Source organism: Acanthochromis polyacanthus, chromosome 7, assembly GCF_021347895.1.
Source record: "Acanthochromis polyacanthus isolate Apoly-LR-REF ecotype Palm Island chromosome 7, KAUST_Apoly_ChrSc, whole genome shotgun sequence".
Classification (NCBI taxonomy): domain Eukaryota; kingdom Metazoa; phylum Chordata; class Actinopteri; family Pomacentridae; genus Acanthochromis; species Acanthochromis polyacanthus.
Window position 1 is genome coordinate 9,575,214 of NC_067119.1, and position 24,477 is coordinate 9,599,690.

General features: G+C 39.9%; 1 protein-coding gene and 1 long non-coding RNA gene across 5 annotated transcripts in view; one reads left to right on the top strand and one right to left on the bottom strand.

Moving 5' to 3' along the window:
- Window positions 1-24,477, top strand: part of znrf3 (zinc and ring finger 3) — a 136,101-nt gene that overhangs the window by 100,519 nt on the left and 11,105 nt on the right. For 3 of the 4 annotated variants that reach the window (XM_051950442.1, XM_022207136.2, XM_022207134.2), the window contains 4 exons: window positions 13,610-13,684; window positions 15,740-15,871; window positions 17,227-17,337; window positions 18,692-18,859. In XM_051950442.1, the coding sequence (XP_051806402.1) occupies window positions 13,610-13,684; window positions 15,740-15,871; window positions 17,227-17,337; window positions 18,692-18,859 (486 nt within the window). The remainder of the gene's footprint in view (window positions 1-13,609; window positions 13,685-15,739; window positions 15,872-17,226; window positions 17,338-18,691; window positions 18,860-24,477) is intronic. The other variant, XM_022207135.2, reaches the window with a different exon arrangement.
- LOC127534666 (uncharacterized) lies at window positions 22,474-24,387 on the bottom strand. Its single transcript, XR_007942901.1, has 2 exons — window positions 23,470-24,387; window positions 22,474-22,618 (listed from the first exon to the last, which is right to left on the bottom strand). It is a non-coding gene; the product is annotated as an uncharacterized LOC127534666 (long non-coding RNA).

A 24,477-nucleotide genomic window follows, 5' to 3' on the forward strand; every position in this document is an offset into this window, starting at 1 on the left:
AGCGGTGTCACTTGAGGCAATTGATGACTGGGGGTGAAGATGAAGTTTGAAAGTGAAAATGATTCTGTGGGCGTGACGTCAGCTTACCAGACCTTTGTAGCCCACTCCTCGATTCTGCTCCAGGCTAACATATCACATCAGTGTCTTACCAAGCAATCAGCAACGCAGACGAAAGGTTTGATGCGCAAAATCAAAAGAAAGACGTCTCTGCTGCTGCGATTTTGATCTTGATCTGTTGTTTTGTTAAGACTTGAGAATGAGGAGTCACAGTCTGACAGTCCTCTCAAAGAAACTACTTTTTCTTAAGCACTTTGTTTTACATGTTTCTCTTATGACACAGAATAAACAAGCAAAGGTTACGGCGGTCTCCTCTGCTGGCCCACTCTGAGGAAGGTTACACAGAAGGAGACAAAGGGGGGAAAAAAGAAGGCAAAATGGGGGTTATAGGACCGAGTCCTGACCTGCTCTGCTGTTTGCCCAGGGAAAGAAGACGGCAGGCAACACCCCTCCACCAGCAGCAGGATAGTGTATTACAAGAGAGAAGCAACAACAGCAACTTCTCTTTCAAGCAAGCAGGGACATGGTCTCCTAAAGCAGCTTCAAGGCAGAGAGAGATTAGAGAAAAACCTTATGACTGCAGACGAATTAAGGGAAGTTGAGAAGTGTCAGTTTAGCGAGATGCCTCAGCTCCACTGAAATTGCTGCACATTTGGATTAAAGTTCGCGCTCACAACGTGGCATTCGGGGTAAATGGAACCACAAACACTGCAATAAGAACTGATTCGGCCTCTCAGTGTGGCAGGTGCACCTGTATGTCGGAGTCGTGTGGTTAGTAGTTCACCCAGGAGGTGGAACACGCTGTTTGTTCTTTGTTTTTTGCTGAAAAAGACTGTTGACTGAGCAAGAGTTTGCGGCTGTGTTATTCAGTCCAGTCTCATTTAATGGTACAGATGTGCTTCTATTTTAAACTTTAAAGCTGTCAGCACAGGTAACGGCTTGTTTCAGTTCGACTGCAAACTGAAGTGTTTCATTTTATGTACGTTGCTTATTTAACAAGCTCTGCCATGGTGGAGATTATAGTCTAGATACTATAATAATAAAACTGGATTTACAGCTAGATCAGTTTCGCAATTCTCTTTAAAACATCGCTGCTATAATGGCCCTGCCTAAATTAAAGCTGTTAAATTCACTCAGTTGTTCTCAATTCAGACAAATTCTTGGTACGTTTAATGAGTTGAAAACATTTTTAAGCCTCTGAGCCACCAAAACTCACTGATGGATTTGAAAGGCATGTTATCTTTTAAAGAAATTCCCAAAATGATACGTTTTTTAGAAGCAGAAACTGTAAAAACAGAATTACTGGATTTCCAACAGCCCTTGAAATACTCATTTGTGACTAACTCATCGATCAGCAAACTTGCTTAAATAGCTTTGTACGTGAAAATCTCATTTACTGCAATCGGATTCTATCAAAAACAAGAAATTTCATGATTCTGGGTGCAATACCGACAGCCCTGCTACTTAAACCTGTCTGACCTACTGTTTTAATATCCAAGACTGTTGGCAGAGATGTCAGTATCCTTGAAAGTCAAATAAAAACACTTATGTGTCGAGTGCCAGGAGACTTTTCACAGCCGAGCATAAGTCTAGTGTTTCACTTGTCTTTACTTGCTGCAAACTTTATTGTCTTCCCTGCCCTCACCTGACAGCTCTCATCGTGTGAAAAATATGCTAATTCAGAATTTTCTGCACCGGGAAAAGTTTCTTCTACCTTCGGGCGTTCCCCTGGAAGATGAGAAGGAAAAAGTCGAGTAGAAGAATTCTGAGATTTTTTTCTATAACCCTTATTTTTTGCACAAATTATGGTGTAATTCAGACACGCGTGCATCAAGTGTTCCTGCACTGTTATTCTCAGAAAACATGAAATGCTTTTTGACTGACAGTAGGCCTAATCACTACAGATGACATAGACAATATAATCTGTATTGTGCATCGTAAAAACTGGTGTTTTTACCAAGACTTTTGCCGCTTCCATCCAAACAACTCTTGTATAGACACTAGGTGGAGAAAAAGCACCTAAATAGTAGTATTCTTGTCCCTTTAGCCGGAAACCTTATTTATTTTCCTGTGAATCACAAAGGGCCAGAGACCAAAACCGGTAAGAAAACAACATGGGAGGGACAGAGAGGAAAAGTGGAGGAAATTTAATTAGCGGTTGTCCATTCCTCCGGCCTCCAGTGTTTGGTCTCGGCAGGGCAGAGCAGTGGGCAGCGGCAGGAGAGGAGACTAGAAAGGCTTCTTGATTAGCGGCGGTCTGAGTCAGAGCATTTGCATCTGTTTGTGTACATGTGCGCGAGTCCGACGCCACAAGACATCAAAACGTGGAGGGGGAGGCAGGAAATGCTGCCTGTGGTGAGCAACACAAACGTGTATATTTAGAGAGAGAGCTAATGTGCTCTGTTTTCCACGAGAAGTCGAGTCAGGTGTTTGTGCTTCACCCATCATTTATTCATCTGATCCTCATAGCTCACATAAGGAAACTGTATCCTGCTGCTGCCTCGTTTTCCCGCCAAAAATGCAGAAGGAAAGTGAAGACCAAACTCAAGTCGATGAAAGATCTAAAACGGTCTGTTATTCCATGGAAGCCACAGCGTTTCCTCAGGAATCCTTCTTCTTGCCCACATGATGACAAGTGATCAGATGTTTCATTATCTTTTTTTAAATAGAACCGATGAAGGATTTCTACCAAAACATGTTGTATAATGTTCATCAAGATTCCAAAATTTTTGTGGGTCTCATGCTCAGACTGACAAAATAAGCAGTCAAATGCAAAGTGACTGCGCATAACAAAAGGACGTAATAGTAGGAAAATCCTTTAAAATGGAAGAAAAATAGAGTCAAACAACGAGTAATGAAGAGATTGTGAAACTAAAATGCAGTGTATGTTGTGTAGGAGCTGTGCATACAGTACATCTTTATACAATTCACATATTTACCATCCTCCAGCAGCGGGAGATTGTGTTGCTGTGTGATATAAATAGGCTAAATTTGTGTTAATCTTATTTCTATACTCGAGTGCACTTTTGTTCAGCATCTGTTGTTTTAAATGTGCTACATAAATAACCGTGACTTCAGTTGAAATGACATCTCATTTATGTCTGATAATGGCACATTTAAGACAAACACTGTTGGTTAAACACAATTTAGAACTCACAGGATCCGTGTAAATTTAAACCTTTTTACTGTTCTGCTCCCACATCTCAGTGTTTCCACTCAAACAACCTGCAAATACTGTATTTATAAATACCAGCACTCTACTTTTCACTCTCTTCTCTGTATCTTCTTTTGCAATTCTGTTTTTTATGCAAAGCGTGCTGCAGTACTCGTAGTTCATGCACATTCCAGTATTGTGTGAGGCTAATTGGCACAAAGGCAATACAAGAACACTGCACCCACACACTACAACAAAGACGGCTTTATTATACTTATCATATCACTATTTTTAAAAGCACTTTGCTTTTAGGGAGTGAAGCTTTGTGGTTGCATTCTGTCAACTGATTTGCAACTGAGCATTTTGTGTCATAAATATAGTAAATAATTTGGTGTTTTTTCACAGATGTAATAATTAGCGGGGCTCTTGACCACATGCATAGCAGCTATACTTAATACATATTTTATAGGTGTGTAAATGCCTTATTCCTGCTACTGTTTCAGAAAAAAATGTCAAATTACTGAGGTGCTTGTGTCTTGCAAAGGACTAAATACAGTCTAGAAACTCTAAAAGTGTAATTAAGTCAGGAGCTCTCAAATTAAATAATAATAAAGAACTTGATCAGGCATTTAATAGCAATTTTTGAACATTTTTTTTGTCCTAGGGAGGAAGCATTTTAGACAGAAGTCAGGTTTGACACCCAGCCTTGCATAACAAAACATGCTGCAAACATTACTGTATAATTTCAGTTCTTTTAGCGTTTTTGCAAGAATGTGTGGACACGGTGAGAGTAGGGCAGGACTTGGTATTGTAGATAAGTGTGTATGAGTCTCATGTTGATGGACAGAGAGCACCGCCCGGTACACTTTTTTTTCCTCCCTGGACTCTTTAATGGGGTCGGCTTCTTGCCAACTTTCACTGGCAGGCCTCCTCTGAGGTGCCCCCTCACACACACACACACACACACACACACACGCACACGCACACGCACACGCACACACACACACACACACACACACACACACACACACACACACACACACACACACAAACATTCTGATAGCACAGTTCACTTGTATAATTCTGGTTATGCAATGCTGGGTGAATGGCCACCCCAGATTGTGCGCTGAGGCAGATACAGAAATGATTTGGGGGGGAGTGAAGAAGAGGAAATGAACAATCAGGGAAGGACAACCGAGAAGGGTGGAATTGTCAGAAATGCATGCAGAGACGGAACGTTTTTAGCTGTAAAGACACACTGACTTCTCCTGATGACGGTAGAAGCATCGTTGGCAAGAAACCTCAGGCTCCTTCTCTGAAGTGTTGTTTTTTTGTCCCCCAGAGAGCTCTGGTTTTTCTCCACCGCCGACATTACCACCTTAAAAAGAGGCTTTTCACACCACTCCAGAGGATGGCCTCTCGGTGAAACACATCCTCCTCTCAAGGAAATGGATTCAAAGGGGATGAAACTGCAGGTTCCCCGTCATTTTCTGTTTGTTGCACAACTCCGTCTTACATTTGGGGATTTAAACTGGTGTAGAGAAGCATCGTCAACCATGGGAACTGATTATCCCTCAGGGCTGGTGTCACAGGGACAGATAGTCATTATATATTGTATCATTGTGTGTGTGCATGCTGGCTGGTAATGTACATGATGTACAGCACAGAGGGAGGGTAAAGAATCAGTATACCTGGGGTTGGCCTTGTCTTTGTCTGATCATTCTATCTGCCCCAAATCTCTCCATTTGTCCCTCTGTCTTACTTAACAAACCACACAAATCCCCCCTTTTTTTCCAGATTGAGACACTGTCTGTGAACACACCACTAACTCTGCACTTTATTGACACTATTACCACTAAATAATAAATATGCCCTGATAGCAAAGGTAAGCTTTCCTAATGCTTCAGTTTGAGAAAATTTGAACTGTAAAACATATTTAGAAAGTGTCCGGAAACTTGCCTAAGTAAAAGTGTCTAAAGTAGTTTTTGAATCAGGAGCTATGTGGTTAAGGAATGCATAAACAAATTTATATATCTCACCATTAGTTTGATGCAAATGTATGGCTCCTGGTCAATTTCAAGATTGATATTTGGTACCCTGCCCTGTTTTTGGCCATAACTTCGAACGTTCATGTACCGGCTGCTTCACAACAGGCTTAATTTTTGAATCTGCAGAGCATAATTTATGCACTATTTCCACTCGCAGCAGGTTGCAAGGACAGTTGTCAAAGGTGACTTGCTTTTAATGCCTAAGGAGCAAGAACTCTGATATTATTGCAGTCCGTCACAGAGTGGTAGAAAAGCTTCCCTGTGTTGCACCCTGCCAAATGGTTAACCGACTATTGACCGTGAAGGGCTCCAGCTAACGGTTAAAGAAAAAATGGAAAACGTGCATCCTTAGTCGCCAGTGAGCCAAGAGACCCACAAAATGTATTTCTTTCTTTTATTCACGTATCAGAAAATGTCTGAAAGAGCCAATCAGTTTTGCAACCCTTTGTGATGTCACAGCAGGATAAAGACCGCCCCCAGTTGGCTCCTCCTACTTCCTTGCTTTTTAAACAAAGTTAATGCAAAAATCCTGTTTTGACAACAGTCTGTGCAACATTTAGAGCTGAAACTCTAAATATACAATATGGGAAGTTTAAGTTGCGATGCTGACCTCATATAACTTGTATGACTCAAACTATTCTTAGATCTAGCATCCTTACTTGGATTTGCGGGGGATTCAGGTCACTGTTCACTTCCTGACCGAGCCTCGTATCGGTGCGTTTGATATTAATGGAAGTCACTGAGCTCACTGAGTGCTTCAAGTGATTCTTTCCCCTGTGTGTTTACTTTGGGTAAACTGTCAGTTTACATGAGGGCGCTTGAATGGAGAGGAGCTCGAGGAGGCTTGCCGGCCGATGTCGTCCCACCGCCGCCGCCACCAGCGCGACACACAAGTGGACTTTTATGTGCTTCGTAAACATTTTTATGCGGCCTGAGAAATGGTGCTTCAGACTGCTCCTGGGACTGCTGTAAAACGCCGGGAGCCGAACAGCATTAATATTAAACAGGAATACGGGAAGAGTTCAAAAGTTTGAGCAAGGTTGAAAGAAGAAGCTGAACAAAGACTTGTTTAAAATTGCATGCAAGGAACACACGGACACCGGAGAGTGTTTTCTTTTCTTTCCTTTTATAAAACCTCTTTTCAGTTTGCAATTTAGGAGGTGACATTTCATTGCCATGAGTCACGTGTAAGTGGAAGAAAGATTCATGAAAGGAGATTATTGACAGGGTGAAGCGCGACAAGGTTATGCCAGTTCTCATTGTAAATGGTGACAAAATAGCATTTGTGTGTCTGTAAGAACAGGAAAGTCTTAGTATTACTGCCGTCGTGACACAACAACGAGCAGATCCAGCACGACCAGAGTGTCAAACCCGTTGACGAAATGACGCACAGCCAATACAATTATGTCAAGTATCCGTACACAGAAAAACATGTTATGACAGATGAACAGTTTGTCAGTGAAGTGTTAACATCAAACGGTAGGAGATGAGGGAGATGGTGAGTAATGCCAACAGGGAAAATGACTAAACCTCCATCGTAGTGAAAATGCCACGGATGGTACAGATGACTTCATGTGCAAAAGTACAGTATGTACAGCAGAATAAATCACACAGAGATGCTTCTGACATTAGTTTTAATTTCCCTCTGCAGGGTTGCAGAAAGGGCTTCCAATCAGATGAAGCATGGCCACGTTGAGAATTTTATTTTAGCTGAATGTAAATAATGTCTTGGCTCTGAAAGGGAGAGAGGAAGGGAGAGGGAGGAAGAAAAAAAAAGAAGAGGGTGACCACATATAAGAAAATCCATGGGAGAAAAGTATGCCTTTATCTTTTAATAAACCGTAAAGCCAGGAGGCAACATGAAATTACAGCATAATAGCAGTGGAGAGTCTTCTGAAGACTTAATTGCCTTAATTATAGCAGTGCAGAGAGAGAGAGAGAGAGAGAGGGAAAGGAAAGCATGAAGAGGAGGAGGAGGAAGAAAAAAGGAGGGAAACAGCGAAGAAGAAAGCGGACAAGAAAGAAAGAGTTCGTCGCAGGTGTGTCCAGGTGCATGTACAGCTTCTACATGCATATTTATAACACAATTAATATCCTCCGTCCACATGAACGACGCTGAGAAAAGTCTCCTTCCAGACGAGTGAAAATTTCTCTCCCTCAGATCTTACAACCTGGCAGGCTTACTTAGGGATGCTAAACATAGCTTTCATTTTCCTCTGCGTCTAGACGAAGCTGCTCAGTACTTTCTGCTGCGGTTTCTTGTTCACTCGGGGAAGATTGTACCCTAATTCTAATGCCTCCAAGCCAGCGGGAAGTTTGTTTAGCCAGCAGTACTGTGAAGTACCTGTACACCGCCACCACCACCACCCCGCTGGCACGCAGTTCAGGCTGAGAGCTGAGCTGATTTTTTTTTTTTTTCTTCAGCATGGATGACTGATCAAGCACCCACAGAGATCATGTTTCAGCTTTAGGAAAAATATTAACTTTTATGTTGGATTTCAAGGCAGGCGGGGAGACGCTTCTTGATTGCTCACTTGTCCCGCCTTGCTCCTGTTTGTTTGGATAATTTTTCTCTCAGAGTTTTGTCCCTTAATTTAGTGTTACAAATCCTTCTTTGCACACGAATGGCTGATAATGTTAGAAAGTTGACTAACCGAGCACTAAAGATGAGGATTGGTGATTCTTTAGTGCTCACATCCATTATATAGTGTAATAAAAATACTTCACTGTTGGTGAAACATCCATTATTTAAAGTCCTACAAGAGGAAAAATATTTGTAAAAAAATCACAAGTTAAAGCACTTTTGCATTAAAATAACCCCAGCTGGTCATGTTTCTAATATTATATATATATTATTATTTTTCCATTTTAATGTGTATAATTTCAGCTACATTTACACCTTGTATAAGTTCAGAACCCCTGAAATGGAGACTTTTGGATGCTGCTGACCCTGTTTTGCTTTGAAAATCTCAAAGTTGAGCTTTAGTGAGGAGCGTTGGACTTTATTGTGACTGCATTTGTTCTCTTATTTATCATACTCATGTCACGTGATCATTTCCCACAAGAAAACAGCAACATCAGCCTTGGCCACCAGTTATTATGGTAAGTTATGCTGCACATGTTGCGTAGTTTGTTGTCCATGCTAACAGCTGTTGTGTTAAGGAGAACTTTTGTCCATTGCTGCTCTTCCTCTGTACTATTTTCTGCAACCAACCTCGAGTGAACGTCTGCCAAAGACTGTTGCGCTGCTTGTTCTAAAAGCAAATACAGAATTCTATGGGCAGTCGTCTTTAAAATATAACCCATGTGAATGAAATCAAGTTATTGTTATGCATTAATACCATTTGAACCTATTTCATCTAATGGAATGAACTAAATTGGCTGTAATCTCGGGAACGAAGCAGGTAAAACAATGCGGAGACATTAGAATTATTGTAAAAGAGGTCATTATTTTGTGGCTGTCCTATGCTGATAAAAGCAGGCTCACCTCAACTAAGAAACTTAAATAGTTCTGTAGAGCTACTGAGATGAAACACACAACTACTCTAAGCTAAATTAACACATTCTGCCTCCCTACAACAAGCTGCCCGACTGTTTAACACACCCGATGTGCATACTTGGATGGAAACCTGTTTCCAAGTTGGAGTTTTCCTTTGAGGTCTCATTAGAAACACAAACTTTTCCTCCATCTTGGCTTCCATGCTGGGATGAATGCTTCAGGTGTACAAACTTTTATTCTATTGCAACAAACAACTCCCCAGTGTGCCGCACATGTTCTTTGCTTGGTGCATCGACAGGTTGATGTCACGTTCTGTCTGAAAGTCGCTTCGGAGGTCCCAATCCAGAAGGGTTTGAATTATAAATGCTGTATTTCATGTGCCTGTCATAATTTTTTTTCTTGATTCTGTGGCTTTCAAAGGCATGTTGTCTTAAAAATGTCCCCAAAAAGACACCACGTATTAGAGCCAGGAACAGTAAAAACTGAAAAACTTTTTGGAGTTCAAAGTTTCTTCAGTTATTCATCTGTGATGTGCCGGAAATTAATCAAACTCTTAAGTTTAAAATCGTGACACTTCACCGAATCATTTTCATTTTAAAAATTCACCAAAAATAACGTGTTTACCACAGATACATTGTGTAAAAAGAAAAAAAATCTCTGCTTATTGGTGCAACCTTGAAGACATTAGTGACTCTGCTGTGACCAACAGTCATGTGACAGAAATTCAGGGACTTTTCAGCTGAACTGAAAGCACTGGACAGACAGAGCAGATAGGAGATAAGTATAGACACAAATTAAAAATATAGGTAGTATAATATCTATTGTGTGTAGAGTATTAGTTCATCCATTGTTTTGTTTTTTTTTGTAAAATAAAGTATGTTAAATTCTGCAGTTTTTTAGTTATTTATGCCATTACAACCGTTTCCCATTGCACAGAATGCATTTCTTGAGTTTTCTCCACTTCTATTCATGTTTGTGCTGTTTCCATAGAGATGGTAGGACTTTATGTTGCAGTGAAAAATGAGCCACACAGTGAGGAAAAATATCACACTGGGGTTCAGAGGGTTAATTTGTAAAGTAACCAGCAACTGGAACTGTCAAGGATGTGACTGAAAGTAAAAAGTTTAATATTTCCCTCCAAAATGTGACAGAAGAATAGAAATTGGCATAAAACACTGAAAAAAAAATGCTATTTTCTTCCTCTGCTTCTTGAAGACTGTTCCTTTGTATTTATGGTTCCGTTTGTATGAAGGTCAAATATTCTAAACTGCTACTTGCTTCTTTGCACTCCAAAGGCAGAAAAAATGGAATCTTAATAAGAATTTTTGAAATATTGAACTCCTGAAATCATCTGAAGAAACTCAAAACGCCATCTTTACATCAGCTGGGATCCGTCGCCAGACCTCAGTGAAACCTGCGTGAATGACAGCTTATGTTTCCAGCGCGTTATTTGTCTTTTTAAGAAAGTTTGCCGCCAAGGATTATATGCTGTCTTGAATCTCTTTCCACAATATCTCCTCCCACAGCAGCCACTTGATATTCTATAGTCGGTGAAGTAAACAATGTTCCTCGTTGAAGTGTTTAGCTTCTCTGCGGTGTTTATCCTTCCTTTTCTGTGTCCGAGGTTGTAGTTTTATATAGGGGTTGGAAAAGGAGATGTGTCATGTTTTTTTAAGAGAGCCAGTTTGCCTGTGGGTGCATTTTTGTTGTCATCAGGCAAGTCCCTGCACTGCAGCTCAGGCCTGCCTGAGTGGAGATTCTTCAGGAGAGAGATCTCTTTCTTCTCAAAGCGTCTTACCAAGAGCTATTAATTATTAACTGGGAGAGCTAACATCAAAGGAGCAGACTTGTGCTGAATTAAATGGGGGCTGGAGCCTGGCAGTGTGGAGCTGAGAGAGAAAACTGGGTGAGAGGGAAAAGCAGAGCTGAGATTTCGCTTCGCTCGCTTTTGAACTTTCCAAGTACAAAAGTGAGAAAAAAAAGTGCAGTGTTAGTTTATGTAAAGGAGAGAGAAAGCTGGGAGAGCTTGTATTTATGGCATGTTTTTAATGTTCCTGCATTTGATAAGGCTTTCAGTCACTGCTGGGAAAGATCGAATCAGTTTGCAGGGTTAATTAGTCTTTAATGAGCTATGAAAGCCAGAGTCATAAACATGTTGTCTGTGGATTAAACCAAAGGGAAATCTAATGCAGACATGGCTTATAAACTTGACAGTTATGACGCGTTTACATTTTCCTGAAGCTGATTTACACTCAGAGCTCACTTCATGGAGTGTGATACATATGTGACCCGCTATATCAAAGGCCTTTTGTTCGTTTTATTTCCCTCTTGCTCTGACTTGTCCGTGCTGCAGCCATCCCAGCAAAGCTACCTGCAGTGAAGGAGACCCGCGCTGCCACTGAAAATCAAATCTCGCTATATTTAGCCTCATTGTTGACTGTTATTGATTGTCCACAATGCAAATACCTCCACTTCTCTTTCCTGCATAGCATATCGCTTCAAACCGTCGAAGCCTGCCGTGTATATTGAGTGAAAACGTTGGTTTGTGCTGTTTTTTTTTCTCCCCGCGCTTTTGCGACACCTGCTAGTTCTTGGACAGCGATATTGTAATCATTAACTGCTTGCTAAAGACTCATAAAACACACAGGGTGGTGAAAAGGAAATTTAAAGCAATGGCACAGGTGGATGTCACTTCATTCAACATATAGAAGAGTTTCAAGAAATCAGTACTTTGATATGAGATTTAAAGCTGAAAGAAACTACAGAAAAATAGTATGTGTTTACCTGCACGAGTGTTTAGAGGACACTTTAGGTCCTGCTGAGTTCAATTTGCACTTGGCAAGCTGCTTTGGTAGAGTAGTAGTAGTGGAAAAGTAACTTTTAGCAATTCAGAAAAAAGTGTCTTTGAAAATAAATGTTGCAGGTGCTTGTTGCGTTATATTATTACAAATTCAGTAGCTTCAAGTTTTTGGCTTTTTTATTTTATGCAAGCACTTTAACCCCCTGAACGGTCTCATTTTTACCCACTGTGGGCTCATTTTTCACTGTAATGTAAAGTTCTGCACCTCTTGAAAAAACAGAACAACCAGGGATAGAAGTAAACAAATCTTCTTTGCAGTTTAACAAAATTTTACTGTGGGAGTCATTAAACAAAGAATGAATTTACACAAATAAATAAGCTTCTTTGATTTTGTTTAATTTTTAAAACTTGAACAAAACCTGAAAGCAGCACATATGACATCCACAAGGGGCTCCACATACTGCAGATATTTTACTGCTTACAGTTTTATGTAGTTTCCTATCTGCTCTGTGTAACTCAGCCTGCAGTTCAACCCAGTTTATAGCCAAAAAGTCCCTGAATTTTTTTCACGTGGCTTTTGGTTGCAGCTAAATCGCTAATGGCTTGATGTTTACGCTAAAGAATGCAGAATTTAAGTTGTTTTGCAGATTCAGGTTTGAGCTAAATGGCAATTTTAAATTAAGGCATACAGAATTAAGTGATTTTGATGAAATGTTACAATTTCAAGCTTAGACCTAAGTTTTCATGACTTGTTGCAAATGAATAGTTCAAGGAGTGTTGGAAAATCTGCTGATTCTTCCTGTTTTTGCAGTTTCTAAGTATGATTTTGATCATTTATTTAAGCGATAACACGCTTTTCAAACCAGCCGTAAGGTTTAAAGGGTTAAAGGCATTGTGTTTTTTTCTCAGTTTTCTGTCATTTAGTAGACTCAGGTAGGGCAAATAATCAGCAACGAATAAAGGAGAGAATTTATGAGAGTTGTTGTGCTCCAAACACCTGACTGAGACGCCTAATGTTGGTTTTATTCTTATAATTCTTCTTTCTCTACATGCTTCATATTCAGTCTTTGGACAAATGATGCAGAAACTTGCTCAACATGTCACTGTTGAGTGTTGCTGCCTCAGATATCACTGGGATGTGCTGTGAAAACAGTTTTAGCGCCTCCACGTCTCCTCCCTCTCTGCAGTCTGGAGCGGTGACAGTGTCCGGCCAGTCGCAGCCGTGTGCATTATCGCTTTGATCTTCACCCCCCCCCTTCCCTCCAGTTATGAGGAGTGCTGGCGAGAACCCAAGGGCACTTGATAATACCAGGATATGATCCCAGCCGTGCTCTTTTAGATCATGTAGTGCAGACATCAAAACGTTGTCTAAATAGGGCACCGTGAATCACGCTGGGTGAGAACGGCTTGTAGGGGAAGGCAGGAGTTAAGATAAAGGAACTGTTTTTTTTCTTTTCCCCGACGAAGGGAAGCCAATTTGGATTCAGCAAGTAGATACTTGGGGTTCTGCAGATCCAAGCATTTCCTTTATCTTTTGCCTTTAGCAGAACTCTTCAAAAGGCCTCTGTGCTGTGACTTTCCCTGCTCTCAGATGAAAGCAGCTCACATTTTTAACAGCTGGAAATCCTTGATAACTTTATTCAACTTTCTGAGCATGCACAGCAGAACTGAATTCAAATTCCAGCCCGTCATGCAGAGTTGCATCACATGGAGCCTTGCATGTGCGGGTCCTCGATGCAGGGGTGGAGGTGTTTTGTCGTACCGTCTGCTTAGCGTGGTGCAGATTTCCACGGGTTTGGAGATGCTTGCATCCCGGCAAATATTATCACAGGCTTGTTTACTTCTCACCTGTTGGGCTTCGCTTTAATCTTTCTTTCCAATTTGCTCACTTCAGAGGATCCCTGTGGTTACTCCAAGGCAGAGAACTCCCTCTAGTGGCCTTGAATTAAATCTTAGGAGATGTGGATGATGCAGACATTCTCTGGCTGTTTCTCTGCACAGTTTTTCAAGTATATCTAAACCTTTCTTTTGTTCTGTGTCTGTGTTGGCAGGCAAAGAGAGCAGTGCAGCGGGGAGCCACAGCCGTCATCTTCGACGTATCTGAGAACCCGGATGCCATCGACCAGGTTGGTACTCGCCTCCTCTACGCTTAGCTCTGCGACTCAGTTGTGTTCACTCAACCGTTCTGGGCCTTTCAGCTCTCTAACTTGTGTTTGGGGGACTGAAAATGGATACCCAGGTTCAGCTTTCACTAGGCCATGACCAAACTCTGTTGAGCTCGTAATTGCACAGGTAGCGCACGTTACCTCACCTCCTGAGACCGTAGAGCTGCCTTTGAGTGCCACCATTAAGAAAGTAGACGCACACATTCAGATGAGTCTCATTTTCCTGGCCCTTCCTCTCTTCCCGTGTCTTCGTCGTTCGGAGGTTTAATACTCAACTTGCTCCTCTGAGCGCCTTTGTCGCAAGAATTCTCCTGCGGTATTCATCTTCGCCACGCCAGGCCTGGACTTGCAGGTTTTTTCTCTTTTTTTTCCGCCTCTTCTTCTCTTGCAGCTCGGTCGTAAAAGCGCGTAGCTGAGAGATAAAAGGGATTGCGCGGAGACCACATGAAAGGCAGCGCTGGGCGGCTGTGTTAAATTCCCCCGAGAGGCTTTTCCAGTCAGAGCAGCCCGATCAGCACAGACAGGAGCCACAAGGCCGAGGGGCAGGGAGGAGGAGCTTAGGGAGAATTAAGGTCCCGGGGCCAAAATTACGAGAAGCTTTTTAAACTTAATGCACTTGACCTCCTTTTCTCTTTTTTTTTCTCTCAATTTCGACTGTAACAAGAGGCCAAGTGCTGCTTTGGGAAAGTTTGTCATTAACTTTCTTTAAAACGTGATGTTACGGCCGTGTTCACAGGCTTTTATCGGCGTAATGTTTGTCAAAGGCCGGAGTCGCTTCTCAGAGCGGGAAGCAGCTCGCCAGAATCGAGCGAGAGATCAAACGTTTCAACGTCTATACTTTGAAACCAGAACATACAGTATTTCACTGGGGAACATGACGACAGCAGAAGAAATAGCAATGTGAATATCCTCGGTATTTCCCTTGGGCTTTTCAAATTACAGATTCCAACAGAGCAGACGAGAGGGAAGAACAGAAAGAGGGAGAGGAGGAGTAAAGGAGGATGTCAACTGACTCAAAAGCCAGAACATAGTATTCATTGACTATTTCCTCCTGCTCAGTCTGGCAAACCGTGACCACAGTTTCCATGTCTTGGGCCTATAGGGTCAATTTTCTCAGCTGGGAGAGGAGAAGTTTATACCTTTCACATTCAGACAAATCGCATAAAATGAAGCAATGTCTGCGATGTCTCACAATGCATGTGTCTGTGACTTCCAGATTTGAATAAGAAAAACACAAGAATCAGTCCTAGTTATCGTAAAGAAGCCTTTAATATTGCATGAGTGACACAAATGCACTGCAGCTGAAAGCCTTCAACACCCCAGTGACGGTTTTAATCGTAACCACATTTGGGTTTTTTCTTACCTTTTGCTAAAAGAAAGCACAGATGCAATTTTCTGCGACTTTTGAGCTACATTTTAATACTTTAAAGAGGCTGTAAGAGGAAAAATGTACAATTATTCACACAAAAAAGGCAAAGAATGCAGATTAGCAATAAAACAGGCTATTTTCTGATCCCTTTTCTCACTTAAATCACCACTGACCAGGTTTATGTTGTCACTTTGACCTTAACACATTGGATTTTTGAAAGCAATAACAGTTCAGCATTGAAGACATGTGACATCTTTCAGGCTAAAAACACAACATTCCAAGTAGGTTGGTTAGAAAAACACTCTAAGGACAATGCAGAATTTTCCAGGACAATGAAAAATGTTTGAAGAACAAAAGCAAAGAGTGCAGATGAACAATAAATAAAATGATGTTTTCTTATCTTTTTTTTTCTCACTTACATCACCACTGTCTGGGTTTATGTTGTGATTTTTACCTGAAGAGATTCAACTGATGTGTATTTTTGAAAGCACTGATAATTTAATACCCAAGATGTGCTAAAAAATACAACAGTCCTGGAACTTTGGTTGGAAAAATACCTTCAAGAAGGTCATTTTTTGAAGTCAGAAAGATGGTGTTATGTTTGAGTACATCTGTGTTTGACATTTCTTTCTTTGTCTTTTCTGCAGCTCAACCAGGTTGCTGAGGATCCCCTGAAGCGTCCGGTGGTTTACGTGAAGGGCAACGACGCCGTTAAACTGATGAACATCGTCAACAAGCAGAAAGTGGCCCGAGCTCGGATACAACACCGACCACCGAGGGTAAGAGCTCACACCAAAACCCTCCAACAACCTGAGGGAAGAGGCGAACATGTTGGTGAGGCCCGAGCACCGAACGGCGGCCGAGAAGTTTTTAGATGTGAAGACAAAACGAAAATTCCAGCTGTGAAATCCGACCCCTTCTCCTTTCTTCTGTGCTCTTCGCTGCCCCGAGGCCGAGGACATTTTCACAGCACAGCGAGAGATTAATATCAGGCATTCAAAGAGCTGTTTGTTTGCTTGGAATATTTGATAAGAGACCAGCACACTTTGAGGTCAAATAACTTGACATAATGAAAGCCCAAGAGAAAGGGCCGTCCGATAAGAGAGAACTTTTCTGGAGAGGAATAAAACAATCGGCGCGTTCTCTGTGAGCTTCCAACAGTTTTTTGAATCATGAGTTCTGAACTTACTGGAAACTGGGGCTCAGTTAAGTTAGTTGAGTTTTCATCCTGCATCACCAACTGCTATATTTTCTTGATTAATCAACTGGCAAAGTGGTTGATTTTCCCTCTTTATTTTGCTTATGGTTTGTCTTCTAACAAATAAAAACCATAAGCAAAATAAAGCAATTCCGCCGTAAAACTGCAATGAAAAACACAGATTCTGGCTTCCAGGGTTTCAGACATAACAAAACCAAGAATTTTCATTGTTCTTCTTCAGAATTAGCTTCCTGCTCAAACTTGTATGGCACTAAAACGTGACATTATTGAGCACTAAGTCGTTTTGCAGTGTTTGTAGGTGAGCTGGTGTGCTCGAGCTGCAGTGAGGTGATTGCAGAAAGAGATGTAAACTTAAAAGCAAGAGTGCAGAGTCACATCTGAGCCTAGTTAAGGTGGGATGGGATCATTTTCACTGAAGAACACATGCACGGAGATGAGTTTTTACCGATTTAATTGATTCTAAAAATAGTGATGTATTCAATGTGTTTCGCTCAAAACCCAAGAAAAATTCAATTTGCAGTGACATAAAACAGCAAATTGTTTCAGCTCCACTCTGCAGAATGGCCACATTTGTGTTGGAGATGCAGCACTCACCTGAGTAATTTACCGACATTCATAAATTGACACAGCAGAGGAAAATGATTCTGATATGGAAATGAATCGACTTGCATGAATAGCCAGCCGTGTATCTATTCCAGAAAGCGCCCGCGCATTTATGTGTGAAGGTCACATTTTGATTATTTGCATAATGAAGAGTGAATGAGTCACAGCATCGAGTCCTCCGGCCTGCTGAGCAACGAGCAAAACTATAATCAAATATCCTGAACCAGCAGTGAATTGAAATGAAAAATTAGTCTTTCTAACGCGGAAAATATTAAACAAATTTGTGTTTTCTGTTGCCCTCCTTTTCCACAGCAGCCCACGGAATATTTTGACATGGGCATCTTCCTGGCTTTCTTCGTGGTCGTGTCGCTGGTTTGCCTCATTCTGCTCATCAAGATCAAACTCAAGCAAAGGAGAAGTCAGGTTAGTGTCTGCAACATACACTCTTCATGCAAAACACAATTTGAGAAACTTTCTTTGGTGCCCCACTTCGAGTCACAAAGGACCAAACTTTTTTGTGCATCTCACACAAAACACACCCAAACACACAACGCCTTGCTGGGTTGTTTTTCCAGTCTGCACGACTTCTTCTGGGAGTTGCAGGCGTCGAGTTGGGCGACAGTAGCTCAGCCGCTGATTGATTCCTCTTGTGTGCTGACAAAGAGCTCTCAGTTGGGACTTATGTCGGGTACACGAAATCAGGATTAGCATTTAATTAATGCTGATGAGAGGCTGGCTGCCGGAGCCAAAACGTACAGAGGCATCATGACAGAGCAGAAAACCTGTGGCGGCACCCGTTAAGACAGGTGTTATCCAGCCAGCACATGTTTGTCGGCGTATAATAGGTGCATCTCAGCAGACGATGACTCGGTCGTGACTTCCTTTGGTGGTTAATTAGGAGAACACAGCTCACACCAGGGGCACATTTGTCACATATAACAACCGTTTTCTTCCTTAAAATGTGAAAAATTAATGAATTGCTTGTGGAGTATATATTGTTTAAACTATAAATCCATTACTTTGGGTTTAAATGAAGGATTTCTCAAGGGTTTGCCCTTGCACAGTTAATTACAAGCTGATTTTAAACACATTTGAGAGTGTTTGATGTTCGTCAACCCCATGATGAGACACACTTTCATCCTAGAGTTCATTGCTCTCTTGCTGATCAGGGGATCCACATGTCCCTAAAATAAAAAAAAATAAAAAAGTCTACAATTATCTAACTGTGACCCTGCATGACTGAAGAAACACCCTCTGGAGACTGTGGTTAAGTTGAGCATAAATAAATCTGTCTTGTAAGCAAGTGATGCACTAGAAATTTAAGCATTAACTGCTATAAATCCTAATATCTGCTGCACACAAGTCATAAACGTTTAATCCTAATAAGTAGTTCTGCATGTGTCAACTAATCAGTCACCATTTTTTAATAAGCAGCGTTTTTAAGGCAACATGAAGCAAATTAGAGATGAAAGTTTCGACAGAATTAGAGCCAAAGCGAGAGTCGAACATTGTAAAATGATGTAGCGAGTCAAAGGGAAAAGATCTTACATCATGACATCAACCGGCTCACATTAGCAAAGTTCAAAAGCAAACACGGATGCAGAGACACTTAACGGGGTGTTTGGTTAAAAATATTCTCACTGATTTGAACTAATTCTCCTGAGAGTTAATTCTGAAATCTCACGTTAAACTCTGCAGGGCCTCTAAAGGGTCTTTTAAAAGTGTTGCTTATCAAGGATGCTGATTTTCCCTCGTCTCACCTTCCTCCCCGCTACAGAGCTCGATGAACAGAATGGCCATCCAGGCACTGGAAAAGATGGAGACGAGGAAGTTCAAAGCCAAAGGAAAAGGCCAACGTGAGAGCAGCTGTGTAGCCTCTGATTCACTGAGCAGCAGCTCCACCTCTGACTGCGCCATTTGTCTGGAGAAGTACATCGATGGAGAGGTAAGAAAAAAGAGCCTTTAAACCTAGAATCAAACGCTATTAATGGTCTTGAACCGGAGCTGTACCGAATCCTTGATTTGTTGCTCAATATTACATCATTCAAGATATAAAATCATCTGATTCCAGCTTCTTAACCCACTGAACCCCAAATTAAACCAGCCAAACTGGCACCAACTTCTAAAAACATGAAGAATCTGTCAATTTTTCAAATTTCTGACAGTCCTTGAAGTAATCATCTGTGGCATACTGTTTGGAATCTAAGCTTAAAACTTAAATCTTGTTTAAATATTTACCAAAAATAACCCACTTTCTCTAACTCTCTATAGATTTTATACTGCAAAGAAAAATGAACCCACAGTGAGTAAAAATATGATAGGGATTCGGAGGGTTACATTACAATATGTTCAGGTTTCTTTCCTCCTATATGACAGTAAATTGAATTGTGGACATGAGTTAGAGTGTTTGTGGGTAATAACAAAAGAGAGACATCATTTTATGACATAGAAACTGCAACACCAATTGACTTTTACTGCCTGTTTATTTCTTTATTTTTTTTTTACTGAAGAGCTTTAACCATAATTTAATCCCTGTCAGAATGAATATGGTTGAAACTTGGATCCAATTGTTCCTGGTTGTTATACAGAGTAAACACAGGATTAAGAAGCTCAGTAATTTAGGTTAAACATCCAAAACCAAAGCAGTTTATGGGCATTTTTTGCTCATTTTCACTCTAGTCTTGCACCGCTGTGGAAACAGTACGACTATGGCTGATGGATGGATGGATAGATAGATGGATAGATGTTATGAAAATATCATAGTTTAGCATCTGGTCCAAAATGGGGTGAAAACGTCAGTCAGAGTTAGTATGTCATCCAAAATTTGACAAAAACGTCATAGTATACTATGTCGAAAAAAAATACATTTTTTCAGCATGTCGTAAAAACATGCCATATGATGAAATAATGTACAGTAGGCCGTGATAAACACTATAGAGTAGTTTTCCTTGAAAAAAAATCATCATGAATTTTGGAATGTCGTCCGACAATGGACAAAAAACGTCAGTTTAGTATGTCATCCAAAAAGGGACAAAAACATCTTTTTTGTCCAAAAATCGACAAAAACGTCACAGTTTAGTATGTCGTCCAAAAATGGACAAAAAACGTCATGATTTAACATGTAGTCCAAAAATGGACAAAAACGTCATAGTTTAGTATGTTGTCCAAAATGGGGTAAAAATGTCATAGTGTAGTATGTCGTCCAAAATGGGATAAATTCATCATAGTTTAGTATGTCTCTCAAAAATGGGGTAAAAACGTCATAGTTTAGTATGTGGTCCAAAATGTGACAAAAATGTCATAGTTTAGTATGTCGTCCGAAAATGGACTAAAAGGGCCATAGTTTAGTATGTCGTCCGAAAATGGACTAAAAGGGCCATAGTTTAGTATGTCGTCCGAAAATGGACAAAAAACGTCATGATTTAACATGTAGTCCAAAAATGGACAAAAACGTCATAGTTTAGTATGTTGTCCAAAATGGGGTAAAAATGTCATAGTGTAGTATGTCCTCCAAAATGGGATAAATTCATCATAGTTTAGTATGTCTCTCGAAAATGGGGTAAAAACGTCATAGTTTAGTAATGTGGTCCGAAAATGGACAAAATTTTCAGTTTTGTATGTCGTCCGTAAAATTTACAAAAAACGTCAGAGTTTACTATGTCGTCCGAAAATGGATAAGAAAATGCCATAGTTTAGTATGTCGTCCAAAATTTGACAACAACATCATAGTTTAGTATGTCTTTCAAAAATATCATTACAGTTTTTCTCAATTGATAAGACACTGTTCCTGTAATATAGTACACATTTTCCAACACACTCCACAATATTTTCTTTATTTGAACACAATTCACAAAGCACTGCACACTTGTGTCAAAAGTGCACTTTATTGTCAAATTTTGAACTTTTTTTTCAAAATTCATTTACATGGGCATGTCCAGGTTCTGGCTCTGGCTCTGGATGTGGTCTGGGTCACCCACTTCCTCTTCTTGCAACATGACCTCTTGCTCCTCTGACAGCCACTGTGAACATTAAAACATCATAGTTTTGCATTTTGTCAAAAATGGGGTAAAAACATCATAGTTTAGTATGTCGTCCAAAATGTCACAAAAACATCATAGTTTAGTATGTCGTCTACAATGGGGTAAAAATGTCATAGTTTAGTATATCGTCAGAAATTGGACAAAAAAACGTTATAGTTTAGTGTGTCATCCGAAAATGGACAAAAAAACGTCATAGTTAGTATGTCGTCCGAAAATGGACAAAAATCGTCATAGTTTAATATGGGTTCCAAAATGTGACAAAAATGTCATAGTTTAGTATGTCGTCCGAAAATGGGGTAAAAACGTCATAGTTTAGTATGTGGTCCGAAAATGGACAACAAACGTCATAGTTTCGTATGTCGTCCAAAATGGGACAAAAACGTCGTAGTTTAGTATGTCGTCCAAAAATGGGGTAAAAACGTCATAGTTTAGTATGTGGTCCAAAATTTGACAAAAATGTCATAGTTTAGTATGTCGTCCGAAAATGGGGTAAAAACGTCATAGTTTCGTATGTCGTCCAAAATGTGACAAAAACGTTGTAGTTTAGTATGTCGTCCAAAATGGGATAAAAACGTCATAGTTTAGTATGTTGTCCGAAAATGGATAAAAACGTCATAGTTTCGTATGTCGTCCAAAATGTGACAAAACGTCATAGTTTAGTATGTCGTCCGAAAATGGACAAAAATCGTCATAGTTTAATATGGGTTCCAAAATGTGACAAAAATGTCATAGTTTAGTATGTCGTCCGAAAATGGGGTAAAAACGTCATAGTTTAGTATGTTGTCCGAAAATGGATAAAAACGTCATAGTTTCGTATGTCGTCCAAAATGTGACAAAAACGTCATAGTTTAGTATGTGGTCCGAAAATGGACAAAAATCGTCATAGTTTAATATGGGTTTCAAAATGTGACAAAAATGTCATAGTTTAGTATGTCGTCCGAAAATGGGGTAAAAACGTCATAGTTTAGTATGTTGTCCGAAAATGGATAAAAACGTCATAGTTTCGTATGTCGTCCAAAATGTGACAAAAACGTCATAGTTTAGTATGTGGTCTGAAAATGGACAAAAATCGTCATAGTTTAATATGGGTTCCAAAATGTGACAAAAATGTCATAGTTTAGTATGTCGTCCGAAAATGGACAAAAACGTCATAGTTTAGTATGTTGTCCGAAAATGGATTAAAACGTCATAGTTTCGTATGTCGTCCAAAATGTGACAAAAACGTCATAGTTTAGTATGTGGTCCGAAAATGGACAAAATTTTCAGTTTTGTATGTCGTCCGTAAAATTTACAAAAAACGTCAGAGTTTACTATGTCGTCCGAAAATGGATAAGAAAATGCCATAGTTTAGTATGTCGTCCAAAATGGGATAAATTCATCATAGTTTAGTATGTGTTTCAAAATATCATTACAGTTTTTCTCAATTGATAAGACACTGTTCCTGTAATATAGTGCACATTTTCCAACACACTCCACAATATTTTCTTTATTTGAATACAATTCACAAAGCACTGCACACTTGTGTCAAAAGCGCACTTTATTGTCAAATTTTGAACTTTGTTTTCAAAATTTAGGTACATGGGCAGGTCAAGGTCCAGGTTCTGGTTCTGGCTCTGGCTCTGGCTGTGGTCTGGCTCACCCACGTCCTCTTCTTGCAACATGACCTCTTGCTCCTCTGACATCCACTGTGAACATTAAAACGTCATAGTTTTGCATTTTGTCAAAAATGGGGTAAAAACATCATAGTTTAGTATGTCGTCCAAAATGTCACAAAAAACATCATAGTTTAGTATGTCGTCCACAATGGGGTAAAAATGTCAAAGTTTAGTATATCGTCAGAAAATGGACAAAAAAACGTTATAGTTTAGTGTGTCATCCGAAAATGGACAAAAAAACGTCATAGTTAGTATGTCGTCCGAAAATGGACAAAAATCGTCATAGTTTAATATGGGTTCCAAAATGTGACAAAAATGTCATAGTTTAGTATGTTATCCGAAAATGGGGTAAAAACGTCATGGTTTAGTATGTGGTCCAAAATTTGACAAAAATGTCATAGTTTAGTATGTCGTCCAAAATGTGACAAAAACGTCATAGTTAAGTATGCGGTCCGAAAATGGACAAAATTTTCAGTTTTGTGTGTCGTCCGTACAATTTACAAAAAACGTCAGAGTTTACTATGTCGTCCGAAAATGGATAAGAAAATGCCATAGTTTAGTATGTCGTCCAAAATTTGACAATAACATCATAGTTTAGTATGTCTTTCAAAAATATCATTAGTTTTTCTCAATTGATAAGACACTGTTCCTGTAATATAGTACACATTTTCCAACACACTCCACAATATTTTCTTTATTTGAACACAATTCACAAAGCACTGCACACTTGTGTCAAAAGTGCACTTTATTGTCAAATTTTGAACTTTTTTTTCAAAATTCATTTACATGGGCATGTCCAGGTTCTGGCTCTGGCTCTGGATGTGGTCTGGGTCGCCCACTTCCTCTTCTTGCAACATGACCTCTTGCTCCTCTGACATCCACTGTGAACATTAAAACATCATAGTTTTGCATTTTGTCAAAAATGGGGTAAAAACATCATAGTTTAGTATGTCGTCCAAAATGTCACAAAAAACATCATAGTTTAGTATGTCGTCTACAATGGGGTAAAAACGTCATAGTTTAGTATGTAGTCCGAAAATGGACAACAAACGTCATAGTTTCGTATGTCGTCCAAAATGTGACAAAAACGTCGTAGTTTAGTATGTCGTCCGAAAATGGGGTAAAAACGTCATAGTTTAGTATGTGGTCCAAAATTTGACAAAAATGTCATAGTTTAGTATATCGTCAGAAAATGGACAAAAAAACGTTATAGTTAGTATGTCATCCGAAAATGGACAAAAATCGTCATAGTTTAGTATGTCTCTCGAAAATGGGGTAAAAACGTCATAGTTTCGTATGTCGTCCAAAATGTGACAAAAATGTCCTAGTTTAGTATGTGGTCCAAAATGGGATAAAAACGTCATAGTTTAGTATGTTGTCCGAAAATGGATAAAAACGTCATAGTTTCGTATGTCGTCCAAAATGTGACAAAAACGTCGTAGTTTAGTATGTCGTCCGAAAATGGACAAAAATCGTCATAGTTTAATATGGGTTCCAAAATGTGACAAAAATGTCATAGTTTAGTATGTCGTCCGAAAATGGGGTAAAAACGTCATAGTTTAAAAGTATGTAGTCCGAAAATGGACAACAAACGTCATAGTTTCGTATGTCGTCCAAAATGTGACAAAAACGTCGTAGTTTAGTATGTCGTCCGAAAATGGGGTAAAAACGTCATAGTTTAGTATGTGGTCCAAAATTTGACAAAAATGTCATAGTTTAGTATATCGTCCGAAAATGGGGTAAAAACGTCATAGTTTCGCATGTCGTCCAAAATGTGACAAAAATGTCCTAGAAGTATGTGGTCCAAAATGTGACAAAAACGTCATAGTTTCGTATGTCGTCCAAAATGTGACAAAAACGTCATAGTT